Source organism: Sceloporus occidentalis, unplaced genomic scaffold (genome assembly GCF_023333645.1).
Source record: "Sceloporus occidentalis isolate IW3139 unplaced genomic scaffold, rSceOcc1.0.p SCAF_128, whole genome shotgun sequence".
In the NCBI taxonomy this organism is placed as follows: domain Eukaryota; kingdom Metazoa; phylum Chordata; class Lepidosauria; order Squamata; family Phrynosomatidae; genus Sceloporus; species Sceloporus occidentalis.
Window position 1 is genome coordinate 1,682,574 of NW_028317108.1, and position 17,384 is coordinate 1,699,957.

Below are 17,384 nucleotides of genomic sequence, written 5' to 3' on the forward strand. Positions count from 1 at the left end.
CATGCGTAATGGTATAGTCTCTTGGGTCATAGGACCTGTCTTCAGAGGGCTTCCGTCTACTAGTTGAATGGATATCGGGGTGGTTTTCTTCCGGGTGGTGATTCCAAGACGTTGAATGAGCTTGGAATCCAGTATATTGCTGCTGGCCCCTGAATCAATCATGGCTGCCAAAGTGAGGGTTCTTTCTTTCCACTGTAAGGATATGGAAAGGGACAGATGGTTTGAGAAATGTGGAGGTCTTTTGCTGATATAGGGAGAGAATAAGGGTTTGAGCTTACCCTTTGTAGAACGCGCTTTAGTTCTGCATTCGTCGACGTAATGGCCCTTGCCGCCGCAGTAAAGGCACAGATCAAGAGTTGTACGACGTTCTCTTTCCGCTGTGGATAGAGGACCTTTGATGAGGCCCAATTGCATGGGTTCTTCAGGAGGTTCTTTAGAACTTGTCTTTATGGGAGGTCGCAGGGTAGGCCATGAAGAAGAAGGAGTCGTAAGCCGTTCCGCCTTTCTTTCCCGTAGTCTCCTATCAATCTGAATGGAGAGTCTGGCAAATTCATCGAGGGAATTAGGAATGCTGGTGCGAGCCAATTCGTCTCTGATGTTATCAGATAACCCCAACCGGAATTGATCATGTAACGCTGATTCATTCCATGAAGTTTCCATGGAAACACGTCGGAATTCAGCTATATATTCTTCTACTGGTCTTTTTCCCTGTTTGAGAGCTCTCAATGTACTGGTAGCAGAGGTGGTCCTAAAAGGGTCTTCATATAGTGCATCCATGGCTTGGCGGAAAGAAGCCCATGTCTCCAATATAGGACTGTTGCTATGCAGTAGATGGTGAGCCCAGAGCTGGGGTTCCTCTGCCAACAAAGCAATGACCGTGTGTATTTTAATATAGTCTGAAGTATATGTTCTTGGTTTCAAATTAAACATTATTTGGCATGATGTCATGAACGTAGTGTATTTCTTGCGGTCACCAGCAAATTTCTCAGGCATAGGTATAGGTGGCAATACAAACATAGGGGCGCATGTACATGTGGGAAAAAAAGAAGAAAAATAATAATAGTGTAATAATGTATGATACAAAAAATATATGTAAGTGTTGTGAATGCACTCACGAAACGTAAAAGGTGAACAGGCTCTTCAGAATAAAATGTTTCTTTTATTTCTTCATGTTTCTAAAATATCCAAATAAAACAGAAAAAAACAATGGTGCAGTATTTTCTTATAATGGTTTAAGAAAAGTTGGATTGCACTTACAAGATAGTCGATAAAATCAGGCACTTCAGTATAAAATCCACGTGTACAAATGAAAAAGTCCTTTGAATAGTCCTCAACGCGTTTCGCCTTTAGGCTTCCTCAGGAGAACAATAAAAGGTTATATCCGCAATAAGAGTTCATGAAAATGAGCGTCTATTTATACGTTAAATCCATGTTCCGTTCTGTCCATTCCGTCCGTCGTCTTCATTTCCGGGTGTGTTGTCATCACGTTCCTTCCGTCGTTGCTAGGCAGCCGGGATGTTATTTTTCATTCGGTTTATGCCGTCGTCTTCACTTCCGGGTGTGTCGTCATTCCGCTCTCTCCGTCGTTGCTAGGCATCCGGGACGTTGTATTTGATTCTATCTTCAGGTGTGTAGTCATCACGTTGCCTCCGTCGTTGTTAGGCTACCTGGACGCTTATTCTTATATGTCTATCCGTAGCTCCTCCCGCTGGATAAATATGCATCTTCTCGCTTTCTTTTTATGTAGAGTCACCGATCATCGTTATTTTAATCATAATGCTCGTTTCGTAAATATTTTATGGGGGGAGAAAAGGAGACATATCAGGGATCTAATTAGGTATCTATGTAGATCCACACAATATGTAAGAAAAACGGGAACGGTATGTGAAAGAAAATATAGGTAAAAAACCACATAGAGTGGAGAAAGAAGAGGTAGTATTGTAAACCCAAAACGGGGTTAGTATTCCAAGATAGAAGATATCAACTAGCATTAAATAAGGTGTGAATATAGAGAGACATATATTAAAATATTATTTTTGTTTTTATAATATTTAAATTCATATCTGAAATTGTTAAATTATTTCTAATAAAATGCTAAAAAATAAATTATTATATACTAATAGGATGATAGTGTAAAAAAATGAATAAATAAATAAATAAAAGTCTATAAAACCATGTATATATGTTGAATGTCCAGATAAGTATATTGATAAATTAATCTATATATATATATATATATATATATATATTGGTGAATGTCCAGATCAGTGTATTAATAAATCTATAAAAGTATGTATATATGTTGAATGTCCAGATCAGTATGTTAATGAATTAATCTATAAAAATGAATAAATCTATAAAAATATATTTATTGATAAATGTCCAGATCAATATATTAATAAATTAGTCTATAAAAGTATGTATATCCAAATCGGTATTCAGGCCACCTCTTTTGTATGTCTGAAATTTAAAAATCCACTCTGTCTCTTTTTTGGACAGAGCCGAATTTATGTCACCTCCTCTCCAATGTGTTCTAACCAAATCTATGCCTAATATCTTGAAATCTCGTAATGAGAACATTTCACATGTATTACAATGCCGAGGTACACTATGTTTGATGTTATAGTTCCGTATTCCCCCCAGATGTTCCAAAATTCTGATTTTGAGTTCTCTTGAAGTGCGGCCAATATACTGTTGGCCGCATTTGCATTCCAATAAGTATATGACATTTTTAGTGTTACAATGAATAAAATCTTTTATTTGATATTCTTTCCCTGTGTTGTTACATTTGAAACTAGTAATTTTCTTTGATTGAATGTTGCAAGTTCCACACACTTTGCATCTACCGCATCTATGAAAACCAGGAGATTTTTCTGTGAGAAAGTGATGATGGTCTTTCTTTTTATCTATGCTAGGTAGTGTACTTGGGGCCAATATGGTTTTTAGATTGGCTAATTTCTTATAAATGACTTTTGGTCTGTCTGGTAAATGACCCTGTAATATATGGTCTTCTTTCAATATAGGCCAACATCTATTAAGGGCTTTTTTGATTAGAGGAGCTCTATCGTTATACTGAGTTAAAAAAGAAAAATCATAGCCGTCTTTGTTTATTTGTTTTTTATTGTGATTTATAAGGTCTTCTCTTCCCCTTTTTTGTACTGTATGTAGGCTTTCTACCAGGAGGTCTTTTGGATAGTTTCTTTCCTTGAATTTATTTAGTAGAAGATGGCTTTGAGATATAAAATCATCCTCATTAGTGCAATTCCTGCGTATTCTAGTAATTTGACCTTTTGGTATGTTTCTGAGCCAGCTTGGATGATGGCGGCTCGAGAAATCAATAAAACTATTGCCATCTGTAGGCTTGAAGAAAGTCTTAGTGTTTATTTTGTTGTCCTTAATAAATAAAGTGAGATCTAGAAAATCTATTTGTTGTTTGTTTATGCATGATGTAAATTTGAGATTATATTTATTATGGTTGATGTATGTTATAAAGTCGTTTAAATTTTCAATATTTCCATGCCATATTATGAGTATATCATCAATGTACCTTTGCCAGAGAACCAGACTCGTGCTGAACGGATTGTTGTTGAAGATGTGATTCGCTTCCCAATCTGCTACATAGAGATTGGCATAGCTCGGCGCGAATCTGGTTCCCATGGCAGTACCGCATGTCTGTAAATAAAAAGTGTCATTGAAAGAAAAATAATTATGTGTTAAGATGAAATGTATACAGTCAGTGATAAATTTACTCTGTAGTGTGTCCATGTTGGTATCTGAATCTAATGTGTTTCTAATGGTTTCAATACCTAATTCGTGAGGAATGACTGTATACAAAGAGGTGACGTCAACTGTTGCCCATATGTAATCTTCCGACCAAGTGATATCTCCCAGAATTTTTAATATATGTGTAGTATCTTTCGTATACGAAGGGCTTTTGGTGACATACTTCTGAAGAAAAAAGTCTACGTATTGCGATACGTTATTGGTTAATGAATCTATTCCACTTATAATGGGACGTCCGGGGGGATTTTTTATGTCTTTGTGTATTTTTGGTAGGAAATAAAATATGGGTATTTTTGGATGTTTGATATCAAGAAAATTAAATTCATTTTTATTTAACACTTTGTTATCATGTCCTTCTTGTAATAGCTTTCTCAAATCATCTTGGTATATTCCTGTGGGATTGGCATATAGTTTTTTATAGGTGTTTTCATCATTTAGAATGTGTAAAGATTCATTTAGATAGTATGCCCTATCCATTATGACTGTGGCCCCTCCTTTGTCAGCTGCTTTGATTACTATTTGTTTATTATTTTTCAATGCCCTGAGGCTTTCCTGTTCTATTTTTGTTAAATTATATTGTCTCTTATTTTTTTGTTCTATTTCATTAAATTCTTTAAGTAGCATATCTGTAAATACTTCAATATGGACACCTTTGTCCTGTAGGGGGAAGAATTTAGACCTAGGTTTGAAAGGTGTGTGTATAAAAAGATCTCCATCTTGGGGTTTTGTGTTGTCAATGTTCTCATTTTTTAAGAAGAATCTTTTGATAGTAAGTTTTCTCAGAAACTTCTGAGCATCTATAAACAATTGAAAGCTATTAGGCCCTCTATTCGGTGCGAATTTGAGGCCTTTATTTAAAAGGGATAGTTCCGTTTGGCTTAATTTGTGTTTAGATAAATTAATTATTTCATTCTTTTTATGTTCATTTTTGGGGGTTAATTTATTTCCCTGTCCTCGTGATCCTCTAAATATCTGGTGGCTTTTCTTTTTTTGACTGGTGAACCTGTTTGGAAAAAATTCCTCTCGCTGTCCTGAAGTGTTGGATGGAGAGGCTGATCTGTTTCTATATGTCTGATTCTTCGGGATTGCTCCCTGTCTAAAAAAGATTTAGGTGGTTCAGGGGCAGATGCTCCCTGGAAACCCAAATTTTCTTGACTCATAGAGGGAGCCTGAAACGGATCTCCTGGAATATTAGGATTGGACTGCAGGTGGTGCATCTGTTGTCTGAGTTGATTTTGTCCTGTCTGGATATCTTGCAGAGACTGAGTAAATGTACTCATCTGCTGGGTAAGTGCTGCAACAGCTTCAGCCAATCCTGCGGGTTCCATAATGGCTCGGTTATTCTGTCACAAAGTTCTTGTGTGAGGAACCCAGTATGCAGCAAGGCACAGAAGTATCAAGAATCGTCAAACAAGCCAGGTCAGGAGTGGAGAAGGCAGCGAAGTCAAGAACAGGCACAGGTCAGCAACGGAGATGGTTATCATACAAGCCGGGTAGGAGTAGAGAAGGCAGCGAAGTCAAGAACAGGCACAGGTCAGCAACGGAGAGGCAATCAGGTAAGTATAACTTCAGAACGAACTACTCAGCAGGAACAATAACCGAGCACTGAATGGAAGTCAGTGCTCGGCTTTTGAATCTGCCGCTCAGACCAGGCTCCGCCCCCAGCGGACGACGCAACGTTAGTTACGTTACGTCGTCTCCAGGGAGGCAAGCTACAAGAGAGGGGGCGTGGTTCGCCCCCGTACGTACCGCCCATCACTAGCGATGGGGATACCCTGAAGGACCTGCCCCGGGTGCTTGCTGGCTGCTGGCACCTCGAAGCAAGGTCCCGGAGCTGCGGGAGAGGTAAGTTTCGAGTACCCGCTAGCCGCGGGTACTCGGGGGAATCACTACGTTGCGGTCCGTGACGCGGACCGTGACACTTGTACAGGTGTACTGTATTGTGTTGATGCTTGGGAAACACCTGGAAGTGGGGGTTTACTGAAACTTTAGGCCGCAGTTTTGGCCTACCGCGATCACGGGTAGATGCCGCTACTACAGACCGCGGCTTCGGCCTACTCTGCGGAGCTTTTGAATGACATGCAGTAACGGAGGACAGCAGGGGAGAGCAGGTAAGGGTGAGAGGGGCATGACAGAGGGGCTGTTTTTAAAGGAAGTGTCACATCTTTATGATAACAATTTACAAATGAAGACTACTTAATGTGCATGTTGTTTGACTATTAGGGACTAAAGTATGAACTTGAGGCACAAGGTGGCAAACTACCTATCAATTTCCTATCCTGTGATATCTCCCCATCCACTTCCTTACATAAGCAGCCAAACCAAATTTGCCACGCTAAATGGAGACAAAAACAAACAGGGAGGTAATGTAATGGGAATGGGAATGGGAATACTCATGACTGTTCTTGGGAGAGCCAGTAATAATAGGGATTTCTACAACTTAGATCTAGTTGTTGTGTTTATAAACCTATTGTTATAGACTGCACAATTTAAGATTTGAGAAAAGTAACATTTCTTTAGGAACTAAAAGAGCTTTGTAAAGGAGTTCTTATTATGTTATTATTATGCAAAACTATGCAGGTGGTTTTTCAGAAAAATAGAAGCCATAATTCTGTGTAGAATTATATTTTAATTACCACTATTTATATTGTTCTTTCAAGAATCTTTGGAATCTCTACAGGTAGGGTAAGTACTTTACCAATGTTTCTTATTAGTATTTTGTGTTTATTATGGTCAATATGATATTTTGGAAGAAGTTTTGTACCAATGAAATTAAACCCAACTTTCTAAACTTTCTAAACTTTACAAGACATGCTACATGAAATTTTCAAGAGGATTGTTCAAATAAGTTGTCAAGTCCACTCATACCGGTTTTAATCGATCTTCCCATTTAACAGTTTTGTGCTGTTGCAAGTGTTGTTACAGAATATAGAAACATTTAACTGAAATGCCCCTTTGTTTAAAGTTTTTCATCAGAAGTCTTGTGATATATAATTGTTTTGGGCCTAATACAGACGCAAAATGTGTATGATGATTTTTTCAACCCAATTGTTTAACATTGATAAGTTGAAAACGCAACACTATTTTCCATTGAACTTACTCATTCAAACAAACAATTGTATTTGTTGGTTTTACTGGTTTTTTTTTTTTAAGAAAAATGCAAACGTATATTAGACTAACTCGACCTAAAAGACTCTAGCAGCTTTTCCTAGGACTATATGCTCCTCGTGCCTGCAGAGAAATCAATCTCACCAATCAATTACAAGGTGCATGAAGCTGCAATTACAGCAGCCATGAAAACGTTCTTGGAGGCATTCAAAAATGTATATAACAATAAAGAGCATATCACCCTATGTAGCGAGGACAGTGTTTATTAACAGGTTCATCATATTTTGCTTCACATAAAATCGGTTGACAATTATAACACAAATTGCATAATGAAAGCATCTCTTAATGAACAAAGCACAATCTGACGGGTTCTAAAAATTGAAAAAGCTTTAATTGTGATCTTTGCTTTATCAGTAGTAGCCAAACTGTAAGGGTCAATGGGGGTTCTGCTGTGTGCCAGGTATCCCAACGCTCCGAGCACTTCTGAAAGGTAAAGGCCAGCAGAAGCCCCTTCAGGTCTTCTATTTAATCAATTGGACAGATTCCATTGATCTGGTGTTCAGTCCATGTGCACATATGATTCATCCTTTCGTGCATATCACTGTATATTTGACGGTCTAACACAACACAAGCTTAATTGTACAATATTGCAAGCTATCAAAAGAGGATTGTGAAGTCAGTTAACAGTCTGGTAATCTACTGTCCTCTAAATCAGGAAGTATTTAACCATTTTCTGTGCCATATCTAGGCATGGGTAGAAAAAGTTGATTATCCAAGGTTAAGTTTCTGCTTTTTTTAATGTCAATTCCTGTGATTTTAAAGTCATCTTCTCACCGATTGTGGCATCTGTATTTCTACTACTTGACCTGTAGAATGAATAAAATTAAAAAGGTTATATAAGGTGTGGAATTATGTGCAATATCAGGGGACTCTTTGCTTAAACTAGACCATGGGAATATATCTGGGAATATATCTATCTATCTATCTATCTATATATCAATATCATCTAGATTAATATAACAATAGTTTTTAGTGGTGATTGCTTATTAACCATTTGAATCTCTGGATGTGGCTAAATTGATAGTCTACCCCAATGATCTCCATGGTTTAGCAAGTATCCTAGAAGGTGGCCCTTTTTAAGATCCTGTTTGAGAAGGAAAGGAAAATCTGTCAGAACAGGTAATTATCCTATGCTTTGGCCTAGTATTGAGATACAGTACATAGTCCAGATACATAAACGTAACATATATATAGATGTACTATACAGAAAATTGTGCAAATGCGGTACTTTATGAGATCTATGGTTAAATCTTGTTTTAGTCTTTTATGCACCTTTCCACTTCTTCTATTGTTTCAGGAAGGGGGACACCAAGTGTCTCTGGAAGGAAACATCCTGCAATGCCAGAAATGATAGGCGAACAGCCGTAAATAATCAGTGGGAGGTGCTGGTAATAATCTGCAGTCATTTGAACAAGTGGGGCAACAATTCCACCAAGCCGTGCCATCATGGTCCCAAGCCCCATTCCTGACTGTCTGCAAAAGAAAGAAAGTGGCGGTCAGAGAGGATCAATGAGTCTGACCTGTCCACTGGTATGGGGTAAAATATGTAATAGGGATCTGGTTTATTGAATTTATAGGTTGCACAGGTAGAATGGTTCTAAAGTACAACTCTTTCCTGTTCCACACACATAGCCACAAAACAGAATAGTGCTTCATCTTATTTTAAACATTTGGATATCTTGGTAGAGGTAAATTATAATTATAGTTGTATTCAGTAGTGTCCACATAGGAGTGTCCATCCAAGTTCCTTGACTGTCCTGTTCAAAGGTTTGTGACATGTTAATAACTGGCCTGTGAATCTGATTCCAGAGTAGTCTCATAATCACAATTATTTAGGTAATTCCCACTTCAGAGTAATGCAAAGCTATAAATTCATTCTTATTGCTAAGTTACATGAATAAAGCATAAATAACACTTTATGCTGACAACAATTCTTCCCCATAGAATGAAACAAAAATATTTTTGAAGTTTTTTTTCCTGCTTCTGGGAGACAGAAAAGTACACTGCAGGAAAATGTCTTGTTGTTGTTGCCAAGTGTGATTTAGCTTTATGGGGTTCCAGGGCATGACATTAATAAAATATTTGTTACCTGATAACAGTTGGGTACATTTCACCAGTGTATAGATAGAGACAGTTGAATGATGCTGCCAGACACCCTTTTCCAAAAACCGCCATTGATGTTCGTACAACCTGAAACTCTAAAATAAACACACAAATGTATTTTTGTAAATAAGAGACATTTTGATAAAGTAGGACCCCTATACTAACTTACAGGCTAATGTATAGAACTGTTTAGTGGCCAATTAAATGTTGCAGAACCTTTTGGCCTTTTATCAATTAATTATAACATTATATATTAAACGTTACCTTTAGTAATAACTATATTATATTAAAAGTTTTCACCTTACGTTTTGTTCTGTAGATAGAGATCATAATTTTTAGTGAAACACTCGTTTTCCTTGTAAGTTTGCATTATTTTAGTTGTAGTTTCATAACTGAACGATGATCTATGTTTATGTCCTTGAAAAAATAGGCTTATAATACAGTCTATACCATGACACCTTCACATATCTATATGCAGTTTCTATATCAAGAAGAAAGTGAGGGACTAGGGTCTGGGATAGAAATTGGAATTACAACTTGTAATTTCAATAAGGCTGATAAAGTAGCTTTGTCATATAACTATTGTCATCACATTAATTCTCCACAACAGGGATTTTTCTTCTTACCGTATGGCACAAATATGTTCACCAAAATCGCTATGCCTGCCAGGATCATGGAACCACTTTGTAGGACACGACGTCCAATGTATGACATCACAAAGTAGGAAATAAATTTGGCAGGGATATCTACAACCCCAAATATGATTTGCATGAGATAGATGCTGACTCCAAATTTCTGCAGGTCTAAAGCAAGCCCATAATAAGCAAAACTGGTGGAGAACCTGGGAGGTATAAGTGAACAAAAGGTCAAGATCAATCTCTTCAGCTGAATGCACACAAATACATGCTGGATGCATCTGACTTCATCTTCATTATAGTGAAAACACATTAGTACCTACCAAGTGCAACATATACAAAAGGATATCCGTCTAACCAAAGGTGTCCTAACCAGATCTACGACGGAATAGGTAGACTTTTTAGCAGCATTGATTTCTCTCTGCATGCCAGATTTAATAATCTAAAAAGGAGAATGAAATGGCTCAATATAAATATTGTGAACATGGGCATATATTTTCTGCAATAAAATAATACTTAAACAAATTTTTATTGAAACATGAAGTAGTACCGGATTTGCTCGATTATAAGACGACCCCCCAAAAATCTGAATATTAATTTAGGAAAAAAAAGAAAAAGCCTGAATGTAAGATGACCCTATAGGAAAAAAGTTTCACTAGTAAATATTAATTAATGTGAACTATTTTTTCATATTTAATAAAAGCTATGATTGAGAAAAATATTTTTTTTGTTTTTATTTCCTTTTATTTGCCAACCTGCCCCCCAATTATGCACATCTGCCCCAAGCCTTGCCACTCTGCCTCCCTGATATGCTTTATACCCCCTATATGCCACTCTGCCTCCCTTATATTCCTTATACCCTCCTATATGCCACTCTGCCTCCCTGAGGCATATCATGGGACAGAGTGGCATATAAGGGGGTATAAGGCATTTTTGGAGGCAGAGTGGCATACAGGGGGTTAAAAGGCATATCATGGGGCACTCTTCCTCCAGAAAAGCCTTATGCCACCCATACAACACTCCCCCCCGACTTACCAGTGCTTGTGACTCCCTGGTGTCTGATGGGGCAGCGGGTGTTCCGCCGGAACTTCTATGAGCACCGGAAGGTCATGTGACACCGGTGCTGCGTCATAGAAGCTACGGTGGAAGTACAAGCAGTAGCGGGGTTGTCTGTGTTCGTCGAGCGGGGAATTCTCCTCTCTGGCAGCCGGGGAAGGTATGCGTGATGCACGTAGACAACCTCCACTGCTGCTGGCACCTGCGCCGGTGTTCCGTGATAGACACCGGTGTAAGTGCCGGGAGCAGTTGAGGTTACCAGACAGGAGGATCCGGGTCCCCTGCAGTGCTGCGGGGGATCTGGATCTTAGTCTCATAGTCAGACCTCATTTGAGGTCTGATTTGAAGACGACCTTGATTATTAATCTCCCTGGTCCCTTCCCCCTCTAGCCTACCTTATCTACGCAGCATCACAGGGGTTAACGGGAGCGGAAATCTGAAGGATCGCCCGGGGAGTTAAAGGTCCATGCGAGCGACTCTATTGGTTGCCTTCAGGGGCCTCCTCTGGCATCAACCAATTGCCTGCCGGCGACCAATAGAGTTGCTCGTACGGACCTTTAACTCCTGGAGCGGGGAGACTCCCAGGTCTAGTTTCGGCATCAGGAGTTAGATCCATACGAATGACTCTATTGGTCACCAGCAGGAAGCTCCTTCATTGGTTATTCCCAGAGGAGCTCCCTGCCGGCAACCAACGAGCGACTCTATTGGTTGTCTTCAGGGGCCTCCTCTGGCATCAACCAATTGCCTGCCGGCGACCAATAGAGTCGCTCGTATGGACCTTTTACTCTTGGAGCAGGGAGACCAATGGTCTCCGCAGACGGAGTTTTATTGCCAGGAGTTTAAGGTCTGTTCGAGCAACTCTTGGTAGCCGGCAGTGAGCTCCTTCATTGGTTGATGCCAGAGCAGCCCCCTGTTGGCGACCAATAGAGTTGCTCTCACGGACCTTTAATTCCTGGAACCTCCCAAGGTCAAGTTCCGCCATCCGGAGTTCGTACGGACCTTTAACTCCTGGAGCAGGCCCAGGCAGAGTTTCGGCGCAAGGATTTTAAATGTCCATACGAACGACTCTATTGGTCTGTGCAGCTGAAGAGCAGCTGCACACGAACACGAAGAGCTGGCCGGCGCCCAAGTCTAATTATTTCCCTATGCTGGATGCACCTCTCCTAATTTATTTCACTAATGTTGTACAAATAAATCACCTTCCAAGCACAGGTTTGAATTATCATATACACATGATACTAATACCTCCACTGTGAGCGTTTCGCCTTCTTCTTTCAATCCATTGAGCTTAGCCACTTTCCTCAGCTCCTTGACAGCTTGGTCAGGTTTCCCTGTGAGAACAAGCCAACGTCCAGACTCCGGAATCCACCTATAGAGTGTAAATGATAAATCTAGTGTGTACCAGAAGGCTCATTTGGTGTTGTTTCTATTTCAACTACATGTTGTTTTCAACTGAAAATAACCAATTCTCATTTATATTTTGTTCCTTCTTGTAGGATAATGATTGATCTTGGTTGTCACAAATGCCACTGAACCCAACTCTACTAAGTTAAAGTAGTGAATTTCCTCTAAATCAAATATATAAAGCTATGGTGGAAAAAAAACATACCATGAATAGAGAAAGTAGATAAAGAAAGGAAGGGATGATGCTAGCTGTAGCATATGCCAGTCACGGATCAGGTATGCCAACCCTACCAGTACCAGCTGACCAAGCGTGTAGCAGTATCCAGTGGCCGTGCTTGTGAAGGCACGTGATCTTGTGGGGATCCACTCTACAACTGGACAAAAGATTTAAGTTCAATTTTTATGTATGTATCTCTGCTCCAAGTACCATTAGGTAGTACGTTTAAATCTATTGGTGCTTATTAATAACCACAGTTTTGCCATTGCAGCTAATAGAATTATCCAACCTGCAGCAATGTCCCATTAACTGTTGAGGTAATAAGAATATATTTTTAATTTCGCATCACAATTACTCGTTATGAACTACTACCTTTTTATTTTGTATCAATAATTTTGAAACATGATTTGAAAAATTGTTTACTTACTCAAAGAGTAGGAGTTCAGTACAATGCCAGAGAGTGCAGTCCCTGCCAGGAATCGGAAGATGCAGTACACAATGTAGTTAGGTGCAAACGCTGCACATAATCCAGCCACAGCCATTTGAAGTTGAGACCAAATATTTAGGGGTCTACGTCCAAACCTATATATATTTATATATTTATATTAAAACGATATAAAATGTATAAGTACATTAAATAAATAATGCTAATTTGTAACAAATGTGGTTAAAACAGCAGATGGAAATGTGGTTAAAACAGCTTATAGAATAACGTTTCAGAAGTTCTTATTTATGCATTTATCAGGGTTTCTAGGATCCAACATCCAACATATGGCATCACAAAGTCACAAGGACTCCAAATGTCCACAGGTCTAAAGCAAGCAAGGTTGCTTATTAGCTCATGGAATTAAGTTTAAAAAAACCCCATTAACTAATGTTTGAAGACTATCTTTTAATGTACAGGCAGAGAGGTCTCCAGACTACATCTAGGCAAGGTGCTTAAGATGTCACTTAGAATAGAGTATTTCAAGAACTGCTGGATCACTAATCACATTTTTGTGTTCTAATGTTACTATGTAAGTAATGGTACATTTTACTCCTGTTGCTACTCTGTATGTGACATAGGTGACCTATATCAGTAAAAAAAGAATGGGGTCCTAACAGGGTTAATTAGGAATTAGACCTGTAACTTGCAAGTAAGGATAATGAGCAGCGTAGGAAAATGCATGTAAACGATATTTTCCACCTGTATTAGAAAATAAGTTTCTTATAGTCAAGACTGCATTAAAGACTAAGAGCATTTTCTCTTATGAAATGGACACTTCCAAGGAATGGTTTGTTGAACATACTTTAAAATTTGTAAATATGTTGTACCCAAAATTAATACTCCATAACCGTAATTTTCATTCAATGTTACCTGTTTTAAAATATCTATTTATTTGTGCCAAAATCCATTAAAATCCCATGCTACTGCTTTCCTGAAACAATACAATATCTGGATGTGTTAATTGACATCCTGTCAAAACACACTGTAGCTTTCATAAACTAACTTTCCCACCTATATTATCAACAACTGTATTATATTAAAGTGCCCTAGGTAGCAGCTCTGCAATATTTTGAGTGGATAAGGACCAAAAATGCCCTGTGACTAGCAAGTAACAAAGCAGAAAAAATATATACCGTATTTGCTCGATTATAGGATGAGGTTTTTTCCAGAGCATATAATCAAGGTCGTCTTATAATCAGACCATGCTACTAGCAGCAGGAGAACAGGAAGCTAGCAGCGTCCTCACATAACTCTACCTTCCCCCTCCTTCCTCTGGGGACGGGGCCAGAGAAGTTGCTCGCACAGCCGGGCCCCTGCAAAAGTCTGCGAGTGGGAGATCTGGAGTTCGGGTAAGGGGGTGGTGGAGGGTTTTTGAGCAAGTATGTGTGATTAATGGAATGAATGAGTATTTAAATGTTTGTGAATGAGTGTGTGTGTGATAGCATGGATGTGTAAGGGGGGTGGGGATGGTAGCATGGCATAGGGAGGCTGTAATCACACTACTATCATCCCCAGGTTCCAGCATGTACTGGCTGCCTTGACTTGATAGGAGTGTGATTGCTGTTAGCAGTTATATATATATATATATATATATATATATACCTCCAGAAATGCATTTTAACCCCCTATATGCCACTCAGCCCCATGATATGTCTTTTAACCCCCTATATGCCAGAGTGGCATATAGGGGTATAAGGCATATCATGGGGCAGAGTGGCATATAGGGGGTTAAAAGGCATATCATGGGGCACAGTGGCATATAGGAGGGTATAAGACATTTCTGGAGGCAGAGTGGCATATAGAGGGTATATGCCAGAGTGGCATATAGGGGTATAAGGCATATCATGGGGCAGAGTGGCATATAGGGGGTTAAAAGGCATATCATGGGGCACAGTGGCATATAGGAGGGTATAAGACATTTCTGGAGGCAGAGTGGCATATAGAGGGTTAAAAGGCACATCATGGGGCAGAGTGGCGAATAGGTGTGTATAAGGCATTTCTGGGGGCAGAGTGGCAAGCCTGGGGGCAGATGTGCATAACTGGAGGGCAGGTTGGCAAATAAAAGGAAATAAAAAAATATATATATTTTTCTCAATCATAGCTTTTATTAAATATGAAAAAAATAGTTTACATGAATTAATATTTACTAGTAAAACTTTTTTCCTATAGGGTAGTCTTATATTCAGGCTTTTTGTTTTTTTCCTAAATTAATATTCAGATTTTGGGGGGGTCGTCTTATAATCAGGGTTGTCTTATAATCGAGCAAATACGGTAATTTAATGAAAGTATATTTTCTACTCAAACCTAAACTTCAAGAAAGTTGCCCTGAATAGATTCTTTATACAAAATCTAAGTTCATGGGAGTCCTTGTAGAAAACATAACTTTGAATCCATTATTAAAAATCCACGAATGGCCAAATGTTACATGATCTATCCATACGCATCTTATGAATTATTTTCAAATGTGGTAATATCTCAGGAAACTGAGATGTGTATGGATATTTATATTTATTTAATTAATTATTTGCCTACTGGTATCCGTCAAATCAGTTGACTAGTTAGACTGTTAGTCTGTGTACAATGTAGGTCAACATGATTCTGTAACAATTGTGTGTGGTGTAATTAAGTAAGCTACAGGTAAGCATGTAGCCAGGAACAACATATTTAATCACACAGATCCAACGCAGCACCTGACCTATAAGTAAATTCATGCTAAAGGACAAAACACGTTGATATGTGGATTTTTATTTTTGATTAAAAATGATGTTATTTTAAGCAGTACAACTGTCAATGTCTGGCTCAGTATATAGTCATGGCAGTAATGCTGTTCCCCGTGGACTTTGATTTTGTATAAAGAATCTAATCCGAGCAACTTTCTTGAAGTTTTAGTAACTAACGTGCAGCAGGCAGCTTGGGGGGACCAAACTTGGAGAGTAGCAAGGCAAATGAGTTGGAATTTAATTAAATTTTAGAAATGCTGCATGTTAGCTGGCATTTAAATACTCAAGCAAAACAAATGTATTTTCCCGATAATGTCCCGTGAAAATTAAATCTCATTAAAACTATGTTAAAGCATGACTAGATTTTAAACAACAACAGTTAATCCTTTCATTAGATTTTTTAAAAAAAAACTTGTTAAAGCATGTCTTAGTTTAAATAACAACAAAAGTAAAAATGAGTAATCTTTTAGTTAGATCTGTTAAATCTTACTTGTCTGAGAGACTCCCAAATACAATGGACCCAACCAGAACCCCTGCCATGTAAATGGATTGAGCCACTTGTCTCATTCGGCGGTGTTTACAGACCAAGTCCCACTAAACAAAAAACAGTGTTACAGAAACGGGGTAAGAACCATGGCATATTAACAATGTAAATACATGTTAGAACACATCAGAGAGAAAGCAAAACAAAACAAAGAGTAAAAAGTTAAAGGAGGACTAGTAGTTGATATAGTAAGAAATGCCAAAATTACAAAAGCTAGAAAAATAATATAAGTAGATGATAAAAGTTCAGTGACAACAGAGACAAAAGAGAGGTTTAACAGCTGAACAGTAATATAGATGCGAGAAAGATGTAATGAGTATGACTTACTTGTGTTATAATGGTTGATAAAAACTCACTGTGATCATATACCCAGCCATCTGCACATAATTCTGTATCAGTGCTGTTAGCAGTAGAATTGTGAAAGTTAAATTGGGGACTGATGTATCTAAAACAACTAGAGGTCTCTCCTGAAGGATCCATAGGAATAAAGGTCCGGAGCTCCTCAATGGTAAAGTTGTCCTTTTCCCATGAAGCATTGAGTCGACATCTATGTTTAGGAATAGCTGCAGTGAAATTCTGCATAAGATTGTGGCTAGCCATCATAAATATAGGAAGAGACAGCAGAACAACATGAATTATTTGGAAACGTCCCATTCCACCAACTTTCTCCAGGAATTCCTGAAATGCCATCGCTATTAATATAACCAACACCTTCACCACTCAAAAGTCTAGCTGGATTATCAAATTTTTGCTTATTTTAATCTGATGACACACACTGGGCTTCTGAGCTGTGTCGAATCTTCTACTAAATTTATTTGAAGTAGGGGACTTGGTTTGGGCATAAAAAAGTAAGAGCAGTAGAAATATTGTTAAAGTTTTACTTGGTCACTGAAGCAACAACTATTAGGAGAGAAATAGAAAAGTGCAATGAATGAAGGGTAAAGATCAATACTTAGTTTCTTCATTCATTGTAACTACAATTTCCATGCATGCATATTACAATTATAAATAACATTATGACAAAAAAAAAATAGGGACAGAAATAACTTATGGTATCTGTAAAATCCTTTCATGTATGTATCTCCAAAGTGGGTTGATCTTCTCTCCTCTAATTTTTAAATATTTATAGGGTAAGTCTTCCCCATATTTCCCAGTATTTATGCATAAGCCCATTAGCTCTATAATAACCATATTCCATATTCTTTTGATTAAGAATTTGATTTTTGACATATGTCCAGGAGATTATCTTTTTTTGCCTCCAATTTCT

The 17,384-nt window shown here is 38.3% G+C and overlaps 1 protein-coding gene across 1 annotated transcript; it reads right to left on the reverse strand.

Moving 5' to 3' along the window:
• Positions 1–1,502: 1,502 nt before the first annotated feature.
• Positions 1,503–16,807, reverse strand: LOC149281733 (solute carrier family 22 member 6-B-like). The gene is made up of 11 exons (XM_089499038.1): positions 16,445–16,807; positions 16,064–16,167; positions 12,794–12,948; positions 12,355–12,523; positions 11,991–12,114; positions 10,013–10,131; positions 9,681–9,895; positions 9,041–9,149; positions 8,213–8,424; positions 4,420–4,718; positions 1,503–1,589 (listed from the first exon to the last, which is right to left on the reverse strand). The coding sequence occupies exons 1-11, from the start codon at positions 16,805–16,807 to the stop codon at positions 1,503–1,505; spliced, it is 1,956 nt and encodes a 651-aa protein (XP_089355164.1).
• Between the last annotated feature and the right edge of the window lie 577 nt (positions 16,808–17,384).

Coding starts and splice junctions, on each gene's coding strand:
- LOC149281733 (XM_089499038.1), bottom strand. CDS start 16,807: ATGGCATTTCAGGAATTCCTGGAGAAAGTTGGTGGAATGGGACGTTTC. Junction 16,168..16,444: donor TATCAACCATTATAACACAA/GTAAGTCATACT, acceptor TTTTTTGTTTAG/TGGGACTTGGTCTGTAAACA. Junction 12,524..12,793: donor ACTGAACTCCTACTCTTTGA/GTAAGTAAACAA, acceptor TCTTTTGTCCAG/TTGTAGAGTGGATCCCCACA.